This window comes from Haliotis asinina, chromosome 10 (assembly GCF_037392515.1).
Source record: "Haliotis asinina isolate JCU_RB_2024 chromosome 10, JCU_Hal_asi_v2, whole genome shotgun sequence".
Classification (NCBI taxonomy): Eukaryota; Metazoa; Mollusca; class Gastropoda; order Lepetellida; family Haliotidae; genus Haliotis; species Haliotis asinina.
In genome coordinates, this window is record NC_090289.1 from 27,516,683 (window position 1) to 27,535,847 (window position 19,165).

At 37.0% G+C, this 19,165-nt stretch overlaps 1 protein-coding gene across 5 annotated transcripts in view; it reads left to right on the top strand.

Moving 5' to 3' along the window:
• Positions 1-19,165, top strand: part of LOC137299013 (uncharacterized) — a 159,361-nt gene that overhangs the window by 51,784 nt on the left and 88,412 nt on the right. For 4 of the 5 annotated variants that reach the window (XM_067831478.1, XM_067831479.1, XM_067831481.1 and 1 more), the window contains exons 3-5: positions 1,618-1,839; positions 6,422-6,588; positions 9,938-10,051. In XM_067831478.1, the coding sequence (XP_067687579.1) occupies positions 1,618-1,839; positions 6,422-6,588; positions 9,938-10,051 (503 nt within the window). The remainder of the gene's footprint in view (positions 1-1,617; positions 1,840-6,421; positions 6,589-9,937; positions 10,052-19,165) is intronic. The other variant, XM_067831480.1, reaches the window with a different exon arrangement.

Below are 19,165 nucleotides of genomic sequence, written 5' to 3' on the forward strand. Positions count from 1 at the left end.
CCATTGCAAACTGCTGTGCCAGGGATGAATGGAACATGATCTTAAATGTTTATCATAGACCCAACAGTATGGAGCAGTCTCCCATTGAATTTTGTAGTATGACACGTTTAGGAGAAAGTGTCAAAGAGTATCTGTTTCAGTTATGGAATGTTCCTGTTTATGAAATTGTTCTTGTCATGAAGTTGTTCCTGTTTGTGTAATTGTTCCTGGGTTATACATTTCACTGAGGAAATTATTTCCATGTAGCAAGGATTTTTCCATGATACAATTAGACTGATCGTACTTATCCTTAACTGAAATATTTTCACATGGAACTGATTATTGCTGACAACAGAGTCCATTTGAATTCTCGACCTTTTGACCCTTTTTCATGACAATTGTCTTGTCCACAAATAGGGACATTGAACTGTGAAACTTTAACCATCGATAATAACATAAATCTTCCAATAAACCAGAATTAGAATAAACACTTTCAAATAGAGGCTAGTCAACCAAGAGTCCTAAGCACTCTGACCTCTGCAATACAAATGGTCAAGCCTGAAACAATTCACACCTCCCAGTTCAGTAACACAGGTATTCACCAATGATCCAGTTCTTCAACAGACAGGTTATACTGCCTTTCCATAGCTGTGAGGTCCCACACTATCTTAATCCAAACCATCCAACTGTGAATCCCACTCTGAGTACACAAATCTCTTTTGAAAGAGTTTTCAATAACCAAGATTACACAATACCTGTTCACTACAATTACTCGTCAGGTTAGACTTCTACACCTCGCTGACCACAGCTGTACATTAGCCATGGCTCAAGGCTTTATGTAAATACCCAGTTATACAATGTAAGAGTCAATCTTTGTTAAAACCTGCAGGGTGACAGGGTGTGTTTTTGGGTCCATTACATTTGTCAAGGCTATATACATGTGTGGTTATCTACAAGACTCTGTTACACTCACCTCTGACAATGTTTATTATGCCACACCTGATATATGTATTTTGGCGGCAATGGTAAGATATGATATTTATAATAAATAATAATAATTAATGAGATAAAAAGATGTAACTTTACAAAAAAAAATGGTCTTTTAAGAAGTTAAAAGTTGTCTGGCGTTTCTTTTGACAAAAATGATTTTGTAGTCAGGGTATTGGCTTCTTTCAAAAGCTTGTAATGAAATTATTTTGACTTATTCATTTGTGCCTATGTAGATGATGTGTTGTGTAATTGTTTGTGTTTTATGACGTGGGGGTGGGGTCACTTACTTTGTAAGTAAGGGATGGGGGCCATTTAATATTGTACATGTTACTTCATAAAAATCATCATCCTACCCCCTAGCCATAAATTATGTGCTTGCAAACATTTTTTTTATCAGGTTTCAATTTTTGATAATTTAATTTATGTTCTGCTCAGTTTATCCTCATTAAAATATGTGAAAATATGTACTTTGCAAAATCAGTTAGGGATGTTGGAATTTTTATGACTGTTTATCTGTATGTTAATAAATAAATACATCATTATTCATAATTTCAAAATTTACCTTTATCCCTAACTAGTTTTATCCAGTATATGTTATTATGATAAAAGTTCTATATTAACTGAAAAAAAATGTATTTATTTTTTCAGCAAAATTGAAGAAGTTGTTCGTAAGGAGGAAAGCAAGACAAGCATTCTCGCTCAGCAAGATGAATTCAACAAAAACTGTTGTATACGTTGCTGTCGTACATTTGGATACATCTTCAACCGTAAACAGGAATGCAAAATGTGTGGGTATAACGTATGCAAGTCCTGCAGTCTGTATGAGGACAAGCTTAAAGGATACTCGTGTCAACAGTGCATCAAGGAAAGGTTTGTGGAGTTTTCTCCCTTTGAACATATTCAATTAGAGTAATGTCCCTTGTGGCAATTGGTTTTGGTAATGTTTTCATCATGTAGGCATGGTCTATTGCTGACTTGGGAAAGAATGGAATCTTTTTGAGTTGGAAAACAAATGCTGAAGCACAAATTCCAGCCAAAAATGAATCATATGCTTGTTGGCTTTGCCTTGTTTGCAGTAGATGGTAGAGTTTGTTTCACATCTTTGGAGAGGGTTATGAGTGTGAGTAGAAACCTTTCAGAATGAATTCTCTCCTAAAGTCCATCGTGTCAAAACACATGATACAGCATCAAGACACAAGATTAAATTCATTTGCTTGTTTGTTGTGATCATCAACAGCAAAATTCTGGACCTTTGCTTATCTGAAAGAGAACTTCTTATTTTGCTCATCTGAATAACAAGTTGTCTTGATGTACATTCAATGATAGACCACATCGTACCCTTTACTCTTTTGAGGCAGTGGGGTGTCCTTGTGGTGTTAGCTTGTCTCGCTGAAGACCTAGGTTTGATTCCCAACTTGCATACATTGTGTGAAGCATATTGTTGGTGTCCTCTGCCATGACATTGCTGGAATATTCATAAAAAAAACCCATTTGACTGTGTTAAGTCTACTTGGACAGGGAATGAAACGAAATCTTGTCCTTTAACAGTTATATATGTAGGTGTAAAATGTCTTTCTGAAAAACTTGTTTTTCTGGTTCGCTCTTTCTTTACTTTGGCAAGACAAAGACAAAGGGTTTTAAGCCTATTGTCTTAAATGAGTGAACATGTCTGTCTCTCTACTGGTGCAGGGAATGGAATGAGATTTTGATGCAACCCTGAGGCACATTGATACTTTTACAGTCAGGTACAAAATGGCTTCCAGGGAGTGTTTTTTCTGGTTCAGTTTTCTCCACTTTGGGAACACAGAACACAAGAAGTATGTTTCAATTGTCTTTGTGTAGGATTAGGAGATGCATTATCAGTGGAAACAGGACTGACATGAATTTTTACTTCTTTGCTTTCTCAGTGCTAATGCCTCACTTGTGAAGTTCAGGCAACAGTACCTGTTACCAGAACATCATTCTGAATCAATTAAGACATAGAATTCATGTCCTGTCTTTGTTGTCTCACTGTGGGAGTCTCTCTTTCATTGTAACAACGTAAATAACAACCTTACAGGCCGATATTTGATCCCCGATCTGCTGCTGATGTCAGTGAAAATTTCAATGAATAAACTAGAAAGTTCCATGTTATAGTTTGGTGGTTCGGAGAGCTTGGTGACATTGCCAACAATGTTGAAGATACCTTATTGTTCAGTTCTGTTTTGTTACACTGTAATGTTAAAATATAATCTTAAGCCTCTGAATTTATCATATGTAGAGTTTTAGTATCTTGATTAGTACCAAAATAATCATTATTGTTTCGCGGTTTGTCTTTTTGCAGTAACATGAATCTCTGACCATTGAAAGGTTGATAAATGTTTATATACCGTGTGAATTCTTAAGGGGGATTCTTATATGTGATATTGATAGAGCAGTAATATCATACGAAGTAACCTGTTATTTGATTGCTCACTCACACCATGGTCATACAGGAATATTTATTTTATAAAAGTGGCAAAAACCATACTCACTCACTCACTCACTCACTCACTCACTCACTCACTCACTCACTCACTCACTCACTCACTCACTCACTCACTCAGTCACTCACTCACTCACTCACTCACTCACTCACTCACTCACTAGCAGAACAAGCCCTGAACAGTTTATTTATAACGTAACATGATGTCGTAAGGATAGATGGGAATGCCAGCTGACAGTAGCATGACAAACATTAAGTATTGATTCCCTTCAGAGTTCGCAATCTTCTTCTTTCACACATCCTGATGGGAAACGTTCCCTTGGGCATAGGATATATTTCATCATGAGATACGATGAACTATGTTTCCAATTTTTTTGTAACAAGTTTCACATGTTTGCAGTTACCATAAATTCATTTGAATTATGACTGACTCCACTTGTAGAAGCAAGAGTCAGGGCCTGGGACTAGATTTTCAAAGCTGTCTTACCGCTAAGATAGTTGTGTGACATTAACATTAGCTTAGACTAGCTTAGTGCTAAGAAAGCTTTGAAAGTCGAGGTGCTGGTGTTTAGCAGGAAAACGGGGATCAGTCAAAGCCTGTGCATTGTACCTTGGGAATGGTTTTGTGACTGGTACACCACTCACTCACAGACATAAGCATACATGTTTCTTCATACGTGAAGCATTGATTGTGAATGGATCAGCATTTAAAATTAGCGCCGGCCCTAGAGGTTCAGCACCGATTGTTATTGTATTGGGCTGGCCCTTTCAAATATCTGCAGGCCCTTGTGGCATTCAGTAAATTGTCTGTCATCAACCTTTTCCATAATTCTTGTTTAGTATTGTTTACGAATTATCAAGGATACATCATGTTATGATAACCTACAGTTTCACTTCCTGGTATTTCAGTACTTTCCACATAGGAATGTCAACACCAGTCTTTAAAACCAAATTTAAAACTTTGAGGATCTCTGCATGATTGGTTTTGTTAAGTGACTTAATAGTGAAAGTTTGAAACTGTGTCGTCTATTTTGTTGTCATTGGTTGGACTTTAACAGAAAGGGCCTGCAAATTTCATTCAGGGCCCGTATATTTTAGAGCCGGCAGGCGTCAACAGGCCCTGATGGTCACCTGACAAACTGTAGTATTGTAAACACTGGAATGGATGTGCTGTCATTGTGTCCTCATTCATAACAAGTTCTTGTGTGAGGGAACATAGAAAACCATATTCTTTATTGGTGATATTGTAGAGATCTGGGTTAGAAGAATTGGTCTTCAGGAAACGCTATTGTAAGATGTGACTAATGGGATCGAGTGGTCAGACTTGCAGACCTGTCATTACATCCCTCATGATGATCACTGGTTTGTCTGGTCCAGACTTGATTATTTACAGACCGTTGTCATACAGCTGAAATACTGCCAAGTGTGGCAACAAACAACTAATACAGCAATATATCTTGTGCCACTCTGGTACCTAGCATTGACTATACACCCATTCAACCCAAGATAAAGGCATTGATCATGCAATATTCATTCATGGTTGATTCACATGAGCTCAATCCATTACATGGGTACAAGTTGACAAGCTCTCATGTATTGACTAAATCAAACATGGGTGATTGAAGAATACAGCATATAAGAACTTGTAAGTATTGACAAAGTTAGATCTGGTGATTAAATGATTGAAAAATGACTGTGTTTCTCTTGTTTACTGGTGGAGTTTCAGTTGTCATGTGAGGTATCATGATTTTCTGTTTGAAAAGCTTTGTCCACATCATGTTAGTGTATCATCTTCTTGAAGCATCAAAAGTGTGGCAGAATGGTCTGGAGGTTAAACTGTTTGCTTGTAGCTGTAATGACAATTTGTGGCAAACAAAACATGTAATCAAAACAATCTTATGTTGTGCTAGTTTTAGTATGGTGGAATGTAAGGTACCACAACTCCTTGATCATCCCAGACTTGTATCCCTTTTTGGTGCAAGGATGTTCTTATTTTAGGGTCTAAAATGCCCTGCCGTGGTCGAATATAATCAAGAGCTCATTTAACACAGGAGGCGGTGGGCTAGCCTACTGGTTAGAGCTGTTACACCGAAGACCAAGGTTTGATTCACCACAATGTGTGAAGCCCATTTGTGTTTTTCCCCACTGTGATAAGTTGGAATATTGCTTAAAGCTGCGTAACATTAAACTCATTCACTCATTTTACACAGATTACATGTGGTAATCAGCTACGCCCCTGGTTATTCTGGAAAACCCGATATTATCACCTCGTGCTATCTTCAGTTTCTCATTTGTAACCTGTCTAACAACTCTTTGACCGATATTCCATCTATACGACTATTGTAATTGTCTTGAAGAGACAAACAAGTGATCAATATTATGAGCAACATACATGAGGTACAATCACTCTCAATGAAACTTAGACACCAAGTTTGACCACCTGATTATTATCTCACGGGATATGATGCATATGGGTTGTTATGCAATTCTCACCCAGCAATCACAGCCTGAAAATAATCCTAATTCCTATACTTGTACATAGACTTATAACAATGCGATTACCTTTGGGAGTGAATGAGTGAGGGAGTTTGGGTATAGCTGCTTTTAGCAATATTCCTGCAGTACCAAGGACACCAGAAACAGGCTTTATGCATTGTACACATGTGAGGAATAAAACTTGTGTCACACATTCTACCCATGTGGGGAATGAAACACGGGTCATAGACAAGATGAGCAAATGCTTTTACCACTGGACTACCCCACCAACCCCAGAGGAATTATGTATACAATGATTTCATCATGGCGGACTTGTTAACTGTCCTTATTACTCGGATCTGCTACGTAGTATCTATCTTTGACATGACCGGTGAAAACTTTAACCATGATGCTATCCACCACCCTAGTCTTTATAGAAATGGGACCCTGAATTCTTGCAGGTGCTGTATTATAATGTAGTTAAATATTTCTGACATATTTTCTTCTTTACAGGGAGCTGAAGCTACAATCATGTGAGTGGTTCTACTGCAATGTAAGCCAGCGCTTCAAGCGGTTCGGCAGCGCCAAGGTGGTGCGATCCCTGTACAAGAGGAAGGGAGGGAGTCAGTGTAAGTCCATCATGCAGCCCACCGAGTTAGACACAATCCCGGCTAGTGGATGTAAGTTTGCCCAAATTTCCTACTCACCAGCATCCTCTTATTCGGTGCATCGTGCAGGCTGCATGGGGTGTTGTCTTTGTTCTCAGGCTTTTTTTTTCGTCTTCCTGTTTTGGTTTTAAGGTGAGTCTGTTTCTAGTACTATTGTTGGCTGTTTCGGCTGCATGTTCTGTATTGTTTTGTTATTGTTTCAGTTCCAACCCTTAAAATTACTTGTATTAAAAGCTGATGTATATTCATCAAAATTTCATTATTCTTCATCTCCCCAACTTCAGCAGTGCCAGTCAAAGAAGTCATACGTCATCATCTTTTGTCACGATCATCAAATGAAAGTCAGTTAACATTGCCAGTATTTACCAAAAGATGTTCATGTTTTGTGCTTACCATGTTGTTTTTTTATCTTCCTGACAATAAAGTTTGTAATAATTATTTTCATATTTCCTGAATTTCCCCAGCTTCTTGAAAGATAACTAAATATTGAAATATTTAATTCAGCATTTGTTGCTGGTCTTTGTGAAATATTACCACATTTGACAATGGAATAAAGTTGCTTATCTTTGATCTTGAAAAAAAATAGGTTTCTGGTATTTAATTTTACAGTTTACTTGAGAAAAATCAATAAAACTGAGCCACACCTTTAATGTTGTGTTGATGTGAATATCATAACATTTATGAAAAAATTTTCACAATGGTTCTGTAACAACCCACACGTCCTAAGCCAAGCTCTTCTCTATGTTATAATGAGAATATGAAACCTATGTAGGAGTTGCAATGCACAAGCATGTCAAAACAACCGACGAGACGGTGTCATTCTTTTCCTACTGACCTTGTGAGACATTTATCATTATTCTCAAATATCTCTGCCTTTGAAGAAATATATTGACTGAAATAAAAGTCATTGTGACTATATTGGATCAGGTTGATCAATATTTTTATTGGCCGATCAGCTGTGTATATCTATCAGTGGAATTATTTATGCCTGTGTTAAGACACACTAGATGACAGCTGTAGCAGTGTACATTTCATAAGCAACACTGTACATTTCTCTGGCCCAGTTGTACATTTCACTGAGTTATTGATGTTTCTTTAGGGTTTCTTTAACAACTAAATCATACCAGTACAGAAATACAGCATGAGTCACTCCTAATGGTGTAGGTACCATGGGAAGACTTCTAATGTAATGACACCTTTATTTAAGAAATGTTATTCATATTAGCTTTACCAAATGTATCTTCATTGTGTTAATTTATACTTACTGTATCTGTTGGCTTTGACGTTTAGGAGAAATGTAATTAATTTTGACAAACACCCCCAAACAGAAACAGAATATTTAAACTTGGTGCCCAATAAACTGTAGTAGGTAAAGTACAGGGTGGGAAATTTGTTGCTACTGAAATATAAAATACAAAGTATCCTGTGAAATAAATGTGAAACAAGGTGCTAGAAATGTAAGTGAGATTGTCTGTGTCAATATAAACATTTTAGATTATTTTTTTTCTGATGAAAAAAATATGTATGAGCATGTTATGAGATAAATTTTAATCAACAAAATATTTTAATCAACAAAATAATTTATTGGACATTGTGAATGCGTTTTATGCATCGTGAATTAATTACATATGATAACCCATACTGTAATTGTGATGGGAATAAACCTATACTTTACATGGCGTAATACTTGCATAATACTCCACCTGGTGCAACAGTTGGGTGGTGGTTGAATGTACACTGAAGTGTAAAAGCTTTGTGAGGATAGTTGAATGTACTCTTAGCATGCTGTAATAATATGAAAAGAGGCATATTGTATGTAATCTTTGCCTGATGTCAAAATTGCTGAATGGGGATAAATGAATACTTTATATGTTGTAAAAATTGTGGATGGGTTATAAATGTATAAATAAATAAATTATAAATGTATAGATATTTAAGTGTTGTAAAAATTTAAGAAGGGGTACAAATATATTCCATGCTTGCTGTGTAAATTGTAGAAGGGGTAAATTTATTTGTGCGTGTTGTGAAAATTGTAGAAGGGGTAAATGTGTTCTTTGTATGGTGTTAAGGTTGAGAAGGGGTTGGGTGGGGTTGGTGAATATAGTGTTTTTATGTTGTTAAAGTTGAGTGGGTGGGTGGGCTTCAGTATATACACTGCATTGTGTTAACATTGGCTGGAGAGGTTTTGAATGTCCTGATTACATGTGTTGTAGATATGATCCAGTTTTTTTAAGCTTCACAACTGGAATTTCATGTGACAAGTTATCAGAAACATGACACCTTCATGTACTACCTGTGTTATTTTATTATTAATAGTCACAGATAACAACATCTTTCAGGTTGTGACTTTTCACAAATCAATATTGTTGTTCTCTTGGCAACATGAAATATTCATTGTGAATGAGAGCTAGATTGTGACAGAGTGTTACCATTGCACATCCTCTAGTATGGAATCTGTGTTAATTGTATGAAATATTCACTGCGAGCTTGTGACATGGCATACTCTTAAAAAACATGTGCGGGCAAAATCAGTGAGGAAATATATATATATATATATATATATATATATATATATCACTACAGGATACAGTTTTGTCCATCTTTTCTTATCAACTCCTGTATCCCATACTGAAGTTGTTATTAATGCTGAAGATGGTGATTTTTCTCATATTTAGGTGCATCTTGTAAAGTGTGAGGGATAGGTGGGGTCTACCAACAAACATGGCCATATGAGTATATGAGTTATCTCCCTTGATGTCTTACTTTTGGTATTGACTGTTCACTGTTTTGCTCTTTAAAGATTTTACTCATGCAGTTTTTCACTTTCTAATTTTTCTTACTTGTGTGTTCGCCCTATATAGTTATATATTCAATTCTGTTATGTAGTTTATTCTGATTGTGAGATTTGTTCCATCCAAATTTACCTTTGTGGAAGTGTTACTAAGGTTGGTGGTGTTTTAACAGGAAGGATGAAAGAAAATGAAATTGCCATTGAAACAATCACAGAAGAAAATAGTCCATCTTAAATCAAAATGCCTTTCTTGTAACTGTTAAAATGTGCAGTTTTAAATCTATTAGTATTAATATATCCAGAGTGTTAAATTTCCGTCCACATTCACAATTTTCTGCATACAGTAAATGTATTTAAAATCATTTTGAAAAGCCATTTTTGAATTCGTATTTGATACTCATGTTCATGGCATCTGAACATAATAATCATATTTCGTAATGTCACAAATGTAGTTTTCACATACTGTAATACATATTTAATGTAATTTTCTTAAATATTTTGGAAATGTATTATTCACTGCAACAGTAGTCAGCTCAATGGTCAGTTCAACCACATTATCTTGTGTCACAGCTGACAGTGAGATGGACAGCGGCTATGACCCCTCCCAGTTCAACTCACTCCAACAATCCCCTGTGAGGAAGCGTCCCCCTCTCAAGGGTGTCTTTGATGTCTATGATGATGAAGGTATGTGTTCTTTATCATTCTGTGTCTATTTCCACTCCCTCATTGCCATGTTCACTCAGAATGTGTTGGGGTGATGTGTTAGCAGAGCGGTAGTGTTCGCTCATCACCCCATAGGTTTGATTCCCCCATAGGGTTCCCTCACTACTGTTGCTAGCATCTGGCAAATTCGGACATAAAACCCAACACACTCTTTCACTCACTTGGGAATTGTCTGCTGGTGGCATGCTTGGAGAAGACGTACAGGTAAGAACTGATGTAAAATGTGCTCCAATTTGTCAAAATTCCTGTACTTTTTCAGGATTCATGGTTAAAATTGATCCATAGCATGATCATAATAATAGTAATCACTGCTTTTTCTGATCAATATTGATTATTTTCAGATACTAACATATGGTTGGAATTCTGCAGAATTAGATACACAAAACAAACATTATTCTGATTCTGGACAGTATTTGCTGCAAACACTTATTTTTGTAAAGACATTTTATCCCCAAATCTGTTTTTCCCCACTTGAAGTCTTTGGGAACTGCATAATGCAAAAATAGTGTTGTCCTTTTATTCATCATTGAAAACCATTAACTTGCCGTACTAATGAAACAAACTGACATCTGTGTTATTATTGTCAATCAGTATATCCCGGTGAATCATTCCTATATGATTTGTCGATACTGATAATTGGTAATTATTGGTGTCTAGTGTCTCCATGCTTCTGTTGATGAAATGATAAGCACCTGGTTCTCTTCTCATACACATTACTGTGTTAGTGCAATAATCTTGACATGACATTATAGCCATTTCATGTCACAGTCTTTATGTATTGATTATATTTCTGGAAGTTCCCTAAATGTGGATTATGTGTTCAGAATTGAGGTGTATGGATGTCCAGGGTTCATTATTTGAGTGAGTGAGTGTGTGAATGAGTGACTTTAGTTTAGTTTTATGTGCCACTTGGCACTATTCCAGCCTTATGGTGGCTGTCTTTAAATAATTAAGTCTTGACCAGACAATCCATTGATCAACAGTGTGAGCATTGATCTAGGCGATTGGTCACTGTCAAAGTCAGTGAGCCTGACCACCTGATCCTGTTAGTCGCCTCTTATGACAAGCATGGGCTGCTGAAGATCATTTCTAACTTGCCGTAAGTACGGACTGATGCAAAATTGATCCTGAATGTGTCTTGCAATGTTGTTCCTCCTTTCATTATTATTATAAGCATAACTGCGACTTAAATGGTTGTCATACTAGTCTGGAAAAGAGGACAAACTGACTGAAAACTGATTAGATTCAGGTTTTTTCCTAACTATTTCTCTGCTGCAATGTAAACATCCAGTGATATAATTATGTCAGCAAGATACAAGTGCTCTTTAGAAAGGCTGAGCCATGACAAGGACACGTTTTTTTTCAACAAATGAAGACAAGTATATCAATTGTCAGTTTTCAGATGTTTCATGTGAGTAAGAACTGGATTGTTCATGTTGCATTGAAGTGCCAATGTAAGATATTTTCATGATGTATTTTTCTGAAATATGGAAACAAGTCTTATACCCTCACTAAGACGTAGATGAAGGCTACATTGGGATTTTGCTGATACTGTAAGTTATATTTTGTCCAGAAGTTCAGCTTCTTTCACTTAATTGAGCATGTTGGGGGTGATGATATAAACTAGCGGCTAAATCATGCTGTTGATCACTGGATTGTCTGGTCCAGCCTCAGTTACTTTCAGACTGCAGCCATATAGCTGGACTATTTCAAACAACAAATTAAACCAATTGGTTAAACTGTTTGCTCATCTTGAAGAAGACATGGGAACTATTCGCATCATGGATGCAGTGTATGAAGCCTATTTCTGGTACCTGTTACTGTGATATTGCTGGGTTGTCTATGTGAAACCAAACTCACCATGTTGGTTTGTGTGGGTTCCTCCTTGTCTTGTGCATGAGTACTACAGGAGTTACTTCCCTTGACCCGTTTTGTCTTCATTCAGAGTGAATCGTTGGAGGCAATGTAAAATCTAACAACTTCTCAGACTGTGTGTTTAGGTAATTTTATAGAGAGTTATGATGTTTATGTGAAGCATTAAAGAGTATATATATGTCAGTAAACAATATTTTGACTCAGAAATGTTAACATGACATTTTTGTATCTTTCTAATAATTAATCATAATTGATGGTGGTGGTACAGCCTTGTAGTTTATAATAAGTATCATCTGTTTGTTACAAACTGTGGGTTGATGTCCATATAACTGCACTGTGACATTTTTAATGATAGTGTTCTAGACCTTGACATTGAGGAAATACAGCTACAACTTGCATGAAAGCTTGTTTATTTTTTACTCAGTCATAATTTATGAAACATGGGTGTCAAGGGGAGATAACTCTGGCAGTCTTAGAGGAAGCAAAGTTCATTTTCAGTGAGCGAGTGAGGGAGGGAAGGAGACAAGTTTTAGTTGATTGTTTCAAGATTGCCAAACAATGATCTCTTACAGTGTAAGGCGTTTTGTTTTGCTTGTTTGAAGTCACCTACTTGCATTCAAAAGTGTTGCATTGTCAAAATTTGTGTGAATAACCTGCATTAATTATCTGAATTATACTTGTAATTTAAAATAGTGGTCAAATATACCTTTTTTGCGGGAGAGGGCTTTTCTAAGTTGGATAACTTGTGCCCAATCCCTTTCTTAATGAATAAGATATTTTTAAATCAAATCAAATCAAATCATACGTTTTTTTATGAGACTAATGAAAAGCTTCAGACTGTTTTTTGCTTGGTTTAGTACAGATGAAACACACAAAAGTCACAGACAAGTATTCCTGGACAGTGGAATCAATTAACTTGTTTTTTGTTTTTCAGAATATTGTTTTTGGTACAAGTAGATATCTATTTTTCTTCTCTCGTTATTTTGTTATCAACGCTGTTTGAATTACATCTGGGTTGTTTTATAAAAAAATTACATAAACTTTAAAGTTTCAAGTTTACTCTGTCTTATAATCATAAACTCGGAACTTTGAAGCAAGAAAAGTTGAACAATTGTGGAAAAACATTAAAAAAAAAATCTTGACTATTTTTTGATGAAATGACAGAATCTTGTGCTTGGATTGTGATTGTCCACTCTAATCAAATCCTGATATCAATAGCTATATATAAATTTTACAAACATTAGTTCATTAAATTCAACATTTACAAGTACCCCAAACATTCAGTAAATTGACTATAATTCCCTTGCAACATTCATTTGACATGTTTGCATGCATGGTGTCAAAACTGTACTTAAAATTGAAAATATGGCATTTTAGGATCCGAATGTTCACTTTGTTTATAGTGCAGGTTGAAGAAGAAGAAATTTGCATTTGAATTTGGGATCTATTCCTGTGCATGAAGGAATTTGTGGACTCGTGTTCTTTAAATGTCAATGACTGGGCAAATTTTTTGCAGGGGGACTTGCATGTTTGCGGCCGTTTCTGGTGCCTGCAGTGAGTGTCATCAGGAATTTCTATTTAAACGATTTGGCACGAAGTGTGGGGATAGTTAATTGTTTGTTTAATGTTGTTTTCACAAGGTTTTTTTTAGCTGAAAGCATAGTGCAGATGTAATTTGTTAATCTGATTCGTGACAGGAGAAGGAAACTGGCAACATTCAAAAGGAAATAACACATGCTGTTGCAGATTGCCCCTTTTGAAGGATTCTTGATCGCAGTTAGTAGTAGAAGCCTTTGAATGGCATTTAGAAGTGATAAACATAAAGGATAGAATTTATGGTTGTCAGCTTCTATATTTTGAGGATGACAATGTTTTGGAGTAAAGCATTACTTGTCCATTAGGTGTTTGTAAAACTAGGAAACAGATAGCTTCAACAGAAACAACAATGGTAAGGTAACAACATTGGAAGTAGAGCTTGGATAGGTCCAAATTTTCTACCCGGGTACCCCAACCCCAGTATTACCCTAACCTAGCCAGATACACATTATGTTCATTCCTGACATAAAATTTGTAAGAAATGGCAATATATTCATCAGGTCAGAAGCTGATTGTTGAGTTTTTCAATATCTTAACCAAGTTTTATATTCAAAAGAAGTTACAGTTCTGTACGTTATGTCTAATTCTTCAAAGATAATACAACCTTTTAATCATTAGAGAATAAGATGTTACATTGCTTAATCTATGAGTCACATGATCATAATGGACCTGGGTAACGAGATGGTACCCAGGTCCAACTCATTACCCACTTGACTCGGGTACCCAGACCCAACCCAATCCTAATTGGAAGACAATAATTATTTGGCACTGATCAGTGGTGGCCCAGGTCCAACTCATTACCCACTTGACTCGGGTACCCAGACCCAACCCAATCCTAATTGGAAGACAATAATTATTTGGCACTGATCAGTGGTGGCCCAGGTCCAACTTATTACCCACTTGACTTGGGTACCCAGACCCAACCCAGTCCTAATTTGAAGACAATAATTATTTGGTACTGATCAGTGGTGGCCCAGGTCCAACTTATTACCCACTTGACTCGGGTACCCAGACCCAACCCAATCCTAATTGGAAGACAATAATTATTTGGTACTGATCAGTGGTGGCCCAGGTCCAACTCATTACCCACTTGACTCGGGTACCCAGACCCAACCCAGTCCTAATTTGAAGACAATAATTATTTGGTACTGATCAGTGGTGGCCCAGGTCCAACTTATTACCCACTTGACTCGGGTACCCAGACCCAACCCAGTCCTAATTTGAAGACAGTAATTATTTGGTACTGATCAGTAATGGCCCAAGTCCAACTTATTACCCACTTGACTCGGGTACCCATACCCAACCCAGTCCTAATTGGAAGACAATAATTATTTGGTACTGATCAGTGGTGGCCCAGGTCCAACTTATTACCCACTTGACTCGGGTACCCAGACCCAACCCAGTCCTAATTGGAAGACAATAATTATTTGGTACTGATCAGTGGTGGCCCAGGTCCAACTTATTACCCACTTGACCCGGGTACCCAGGCCCAACCTAGTCCAGTCCTAATTTGAAGACAGTAATTATTTGGCCTTGATCAGTAATGGCAATGGACAAATGAAAGTTGGGGAATAATCTAGGCATCGATGATGAGATACGAATGGTGAGGAGTTGGCTTGGTGAACAAAGAGGAGACTCTAACAATATATCATATCTTCTGACGCCTTTATTTATTGCTTGAAAAGGAAATGCTCTCTGGTGTAGGATAATTTTATATCATGCTTATTTATCGTGTTTAATTTCACTGGGCTCTGGCAGTTGATTGACTCAATTAGTTAGTTGACTGACTGAATGGTAGGTTGATTGCCTTAACGGGTTTAAGTCATTTAGTTGAAATATTGAATTAGATCTAGACTCAGTGGGTAGATTCACTCAGTTAGTTGATTGACTGAACTACCTGATAGAATCAAACAGTTGATTGGAGGAACTGGCAGTTTATCAGAATTATTGCAGGCCCTGCATAAAGTAGCTGACTCAGTTAGCTGATTGGTTGAACAACTTGGTAGAATCAATCATGTGATTGGAGGAGCTGGTACAGTTGATTGGCTGAATGATTCAGTTTTCTTCACTATATAGAACTGGTTAGCTAACTCACCTGACAAAGACAAGTTGATTGACCAAACCAGTTCAAAGACTTTATAAATTGGCATCACTAGTTAACTGACTTAAGGTGGCACTGAGATCATGCCAATTTGCAGTCCTCCTTTGTTGGTCTGCTAACACACAATTAATGACAAATGTCAAAGTATAAATATGTTATGGATGTGTCTCATCTTATTGTTTGAAAGAGACAGTCTTTCATCGAACACATGACCCAGTGGAAGGCAAACATCATCCAGAGTCATGTAACATTATGTATGAAGACTGAACCAACACCAGGGTTCTCCTCCCTCTGTTTGCCAACACTGTTTGACTATCCAGGGACCACGGTCTGTGTTGCCTTGATGAGCGTGGATGACCACTTAATAGTGTGACTGGTCTGAATACTTGATTAAGGACGGTGCTTGAGATTTATTCTGAAGGGGGATTTCTCAAGGGGAAGAGGATAATTACTAGTGTGAAAATATGGGTGTGAAGTTTTAGTTGAGAGTGGTGTAAAGGCAATATGGATTACATCCCTTAAAGTTGTCTCCCTTGGTCTTGTCAGTTTGATGTAAATTCAAATCACTGTTCAAGGGCATTTAAAGGTGTCTATGAATAACAGGTTGATCATTTATTAGGATCACATTTTTGGTCTTTTTTTAATCATACTACATGTGGTATGGCAGGCTTCTCCTGGTAGCCTGTCTTGGCAACTTTTGGATTTCCGCCAAGCATTAAGATTGCTCCCCACACAACTAGAGAATTTTAGAAAAGCTGTCCACCTTATCCTTCAGTATGCTTGAATTTGAAACCAATCATTGACTTTTAAGCTCACAAAGAAACCTATACTAGATGTGTCTATATTGAGATGAAATTATTTCCTCTTAAAACAGAATATCTTCACCTTCTGCTTTGAAAAAAAGTTATCACAAAATAGGTTTAAAACTTTTCAAGCATGCAAACTAAAGGTTAAAACTTATCCTACACATCTAGGACCTCCTCTTGTCACTGTGTGGGTTGCTCTCTCAGCTTCCATTCAAGCATAGTCAGAGATGCTGACGAATTCGACACAGGTTACCTGAAGCTTGTGTGTTTGCTAAGAGGGAAGTGACGAAAAGAAAGCAAACAGAGAAAGTAACTGCGAAAAAATAAGAATATTTTCGCAGGGAGGTGTGTGTATTGATTTTTATCACTCTGTCCGCAAAGTTCACAGGTCCAGGTAGAGCTAACATTAACGAGGGCAAATCCAGAATGAGTAAAACAGGATTTGCTAGTTTTCATGTACACTTTGTAGTAGGATAAGAAAGTTTCTCTGTACAAGGTGCTCCAGTCTTATGGGTGTTTACAGCATTTAGGTTACAGAAGAGAAGGCCATGGGTCACTCATGCCTCAGACTTGTTTGATCTTGAGCTGGTCAGCAACAAAGAGCGACAGTGTCGTGTCAGTTAGGGAAACTTGGTTGGAAAGTAGGCCTCGTTAGTATTTGGTTGAAAGTGTGTGAGGCCAGGAGGTTGTACTAGACCTTTGCTCTTAATGTCTCGCCATTTTTGGTAGTTATGTTTGTTTTATTGATGTATTTTCAAATGTTCTATTGACATCAACTGAAATTAGTATTTTATAGTCAGATATGTTACTTGCAAATAATTGACAGCAGACACCCAATGAGTATCAACATGCCTCAACATGGCTATATTGTTTCAAAGCCTTTTGCAAGCTTTTAACGTTAAACCAGCTGGTTGCATTTGTGTGTTATCTGACCCACAATGACATTGTGGTTTTCAGCTGTCATACACACAGTATTGTGTTCTGTTCTTGCAGTGTAGATGATAAGCTTTTAAAAGATGAAAGACACTGAAAATATCTTAAGTCTCCTCTCTCCATGGCAGTTGCTGGTAAGGATACACTCCAGAATTCAGTGATTGTTTTGAAACAAAAGTGTGATGGTCATTGTGTATGGTGTTGCTGAAAGTGTGTGATCATACCAAGAAGTTTGATTTTTGCTCATATTATCAACCACTGGTGTAGTTGGTCCAAATCTGATTTTCACACCTGAATGATATTTCTCAATCATTGCTGCATGAACCCTCATTCCCTTGCTCACCCCTTGTCATCAGATTGTTCCTCATAAAGGCAAGAATTTATGGATCTCAACCTTTTATATTTTTGAGGTTTAGTGACATATCCATACTTTTTCAACAGATTGTGACTTGTTTCTGACATTCCTACATGTATATTTATTTAAGCATTCTTTATACGAAAAAGAGATATGGATGGCTAGTGTGTCTGACTCTCAAGTATTTCAAGTTTGTTTACCCAAATAAGCCTTGTAAGTGTGTGTGTGTGGGAGATGTCTACCTCGTCAATGAGTCATAGGTATTTGGGAGCAGGGCTGATGACGGGTACAGAGGATCACTGTGAACTTGTGTTAACAGTATGACATCAGAAAACATGTAAACATGAGGACCAGATGTGGATGAAGATTTTTGAGTGCCATTTCACTTAACAATCACAGTTGCTCCTGAGAGGAAAATTGATAAATGTTCAAACATAGACTGTACACTTTTTTGGGTATGCTGACTTTAATTCACCCCCAATCCCCCAATTACAAATATTGATAAATATTGTTGTTTTTTGTTTTCAAGATGAAAAAATCTTAAGCTGACTTTGTGTCTCTTATGATGTTTTTGGCTGGTGGTGAGGTAGCCAAGTGGTTAAAGCGTTCACTCACCCTGCAGAACTGACAGGTTTGATTTCCCACAAGGGTACAATGTGGAGCCCATTTTTGGTGTTATATTGTGATATTGCTGGAATATTGCTAAAAGCGATGAAAGAATAAAATCCCTCAGATGATATTTTAAATAATTTTTATTGCATTCCAGTTGAATTTAAATATCTGCCTTGATCAACCAAACCAGTGATTGATGTTATGAGCAATAGAATTGTGTACATTCAGAAAGTGACAAATGTAATCTGATTCGTAATATGATCTGTTTCAATGGATACAGTGTCACAAAATAAACATGCAGTGTCATGCCAGAGTGCGCAGACCATAAGCCAGGAGGTTATGGGAGGGTCATGTCAGCTGATCCTTTGTAGTTGACCGTTTCCTTGTGTGGGCAGATCACGTGACTTCAGTGATGACCAGGCATCTTGTTTGGTGTCGCAGTATCCAGACGACGAGTGGTGATACGTGAGATGGGTTTGACCACTGTTTGACACTTGGGGAAATCTTGATGGAAAAGTCTCACCTTTTTGGAGTTTACTTCCAAGGCCTTACCTGTGTTTACTGTTTGCATCTGGAATAGAGATTAAGATGAAGTAGGAAGGTCAAGGACAATGAAGGAGGATTTCGGCTTTAAGTAGTTAATTAATTTAGTTAATTAACAAGTTTGGAGTACCTTTGAAGCCAGATTTAGTTTCATTTGACATTTAAATTTCGAAATCATGTTGATGATGTTTGAAGAACCTTTCCAAAAATGTTTTAGTTCATTGGAACCTTTGTGACAATGTAGGCATTTGCAC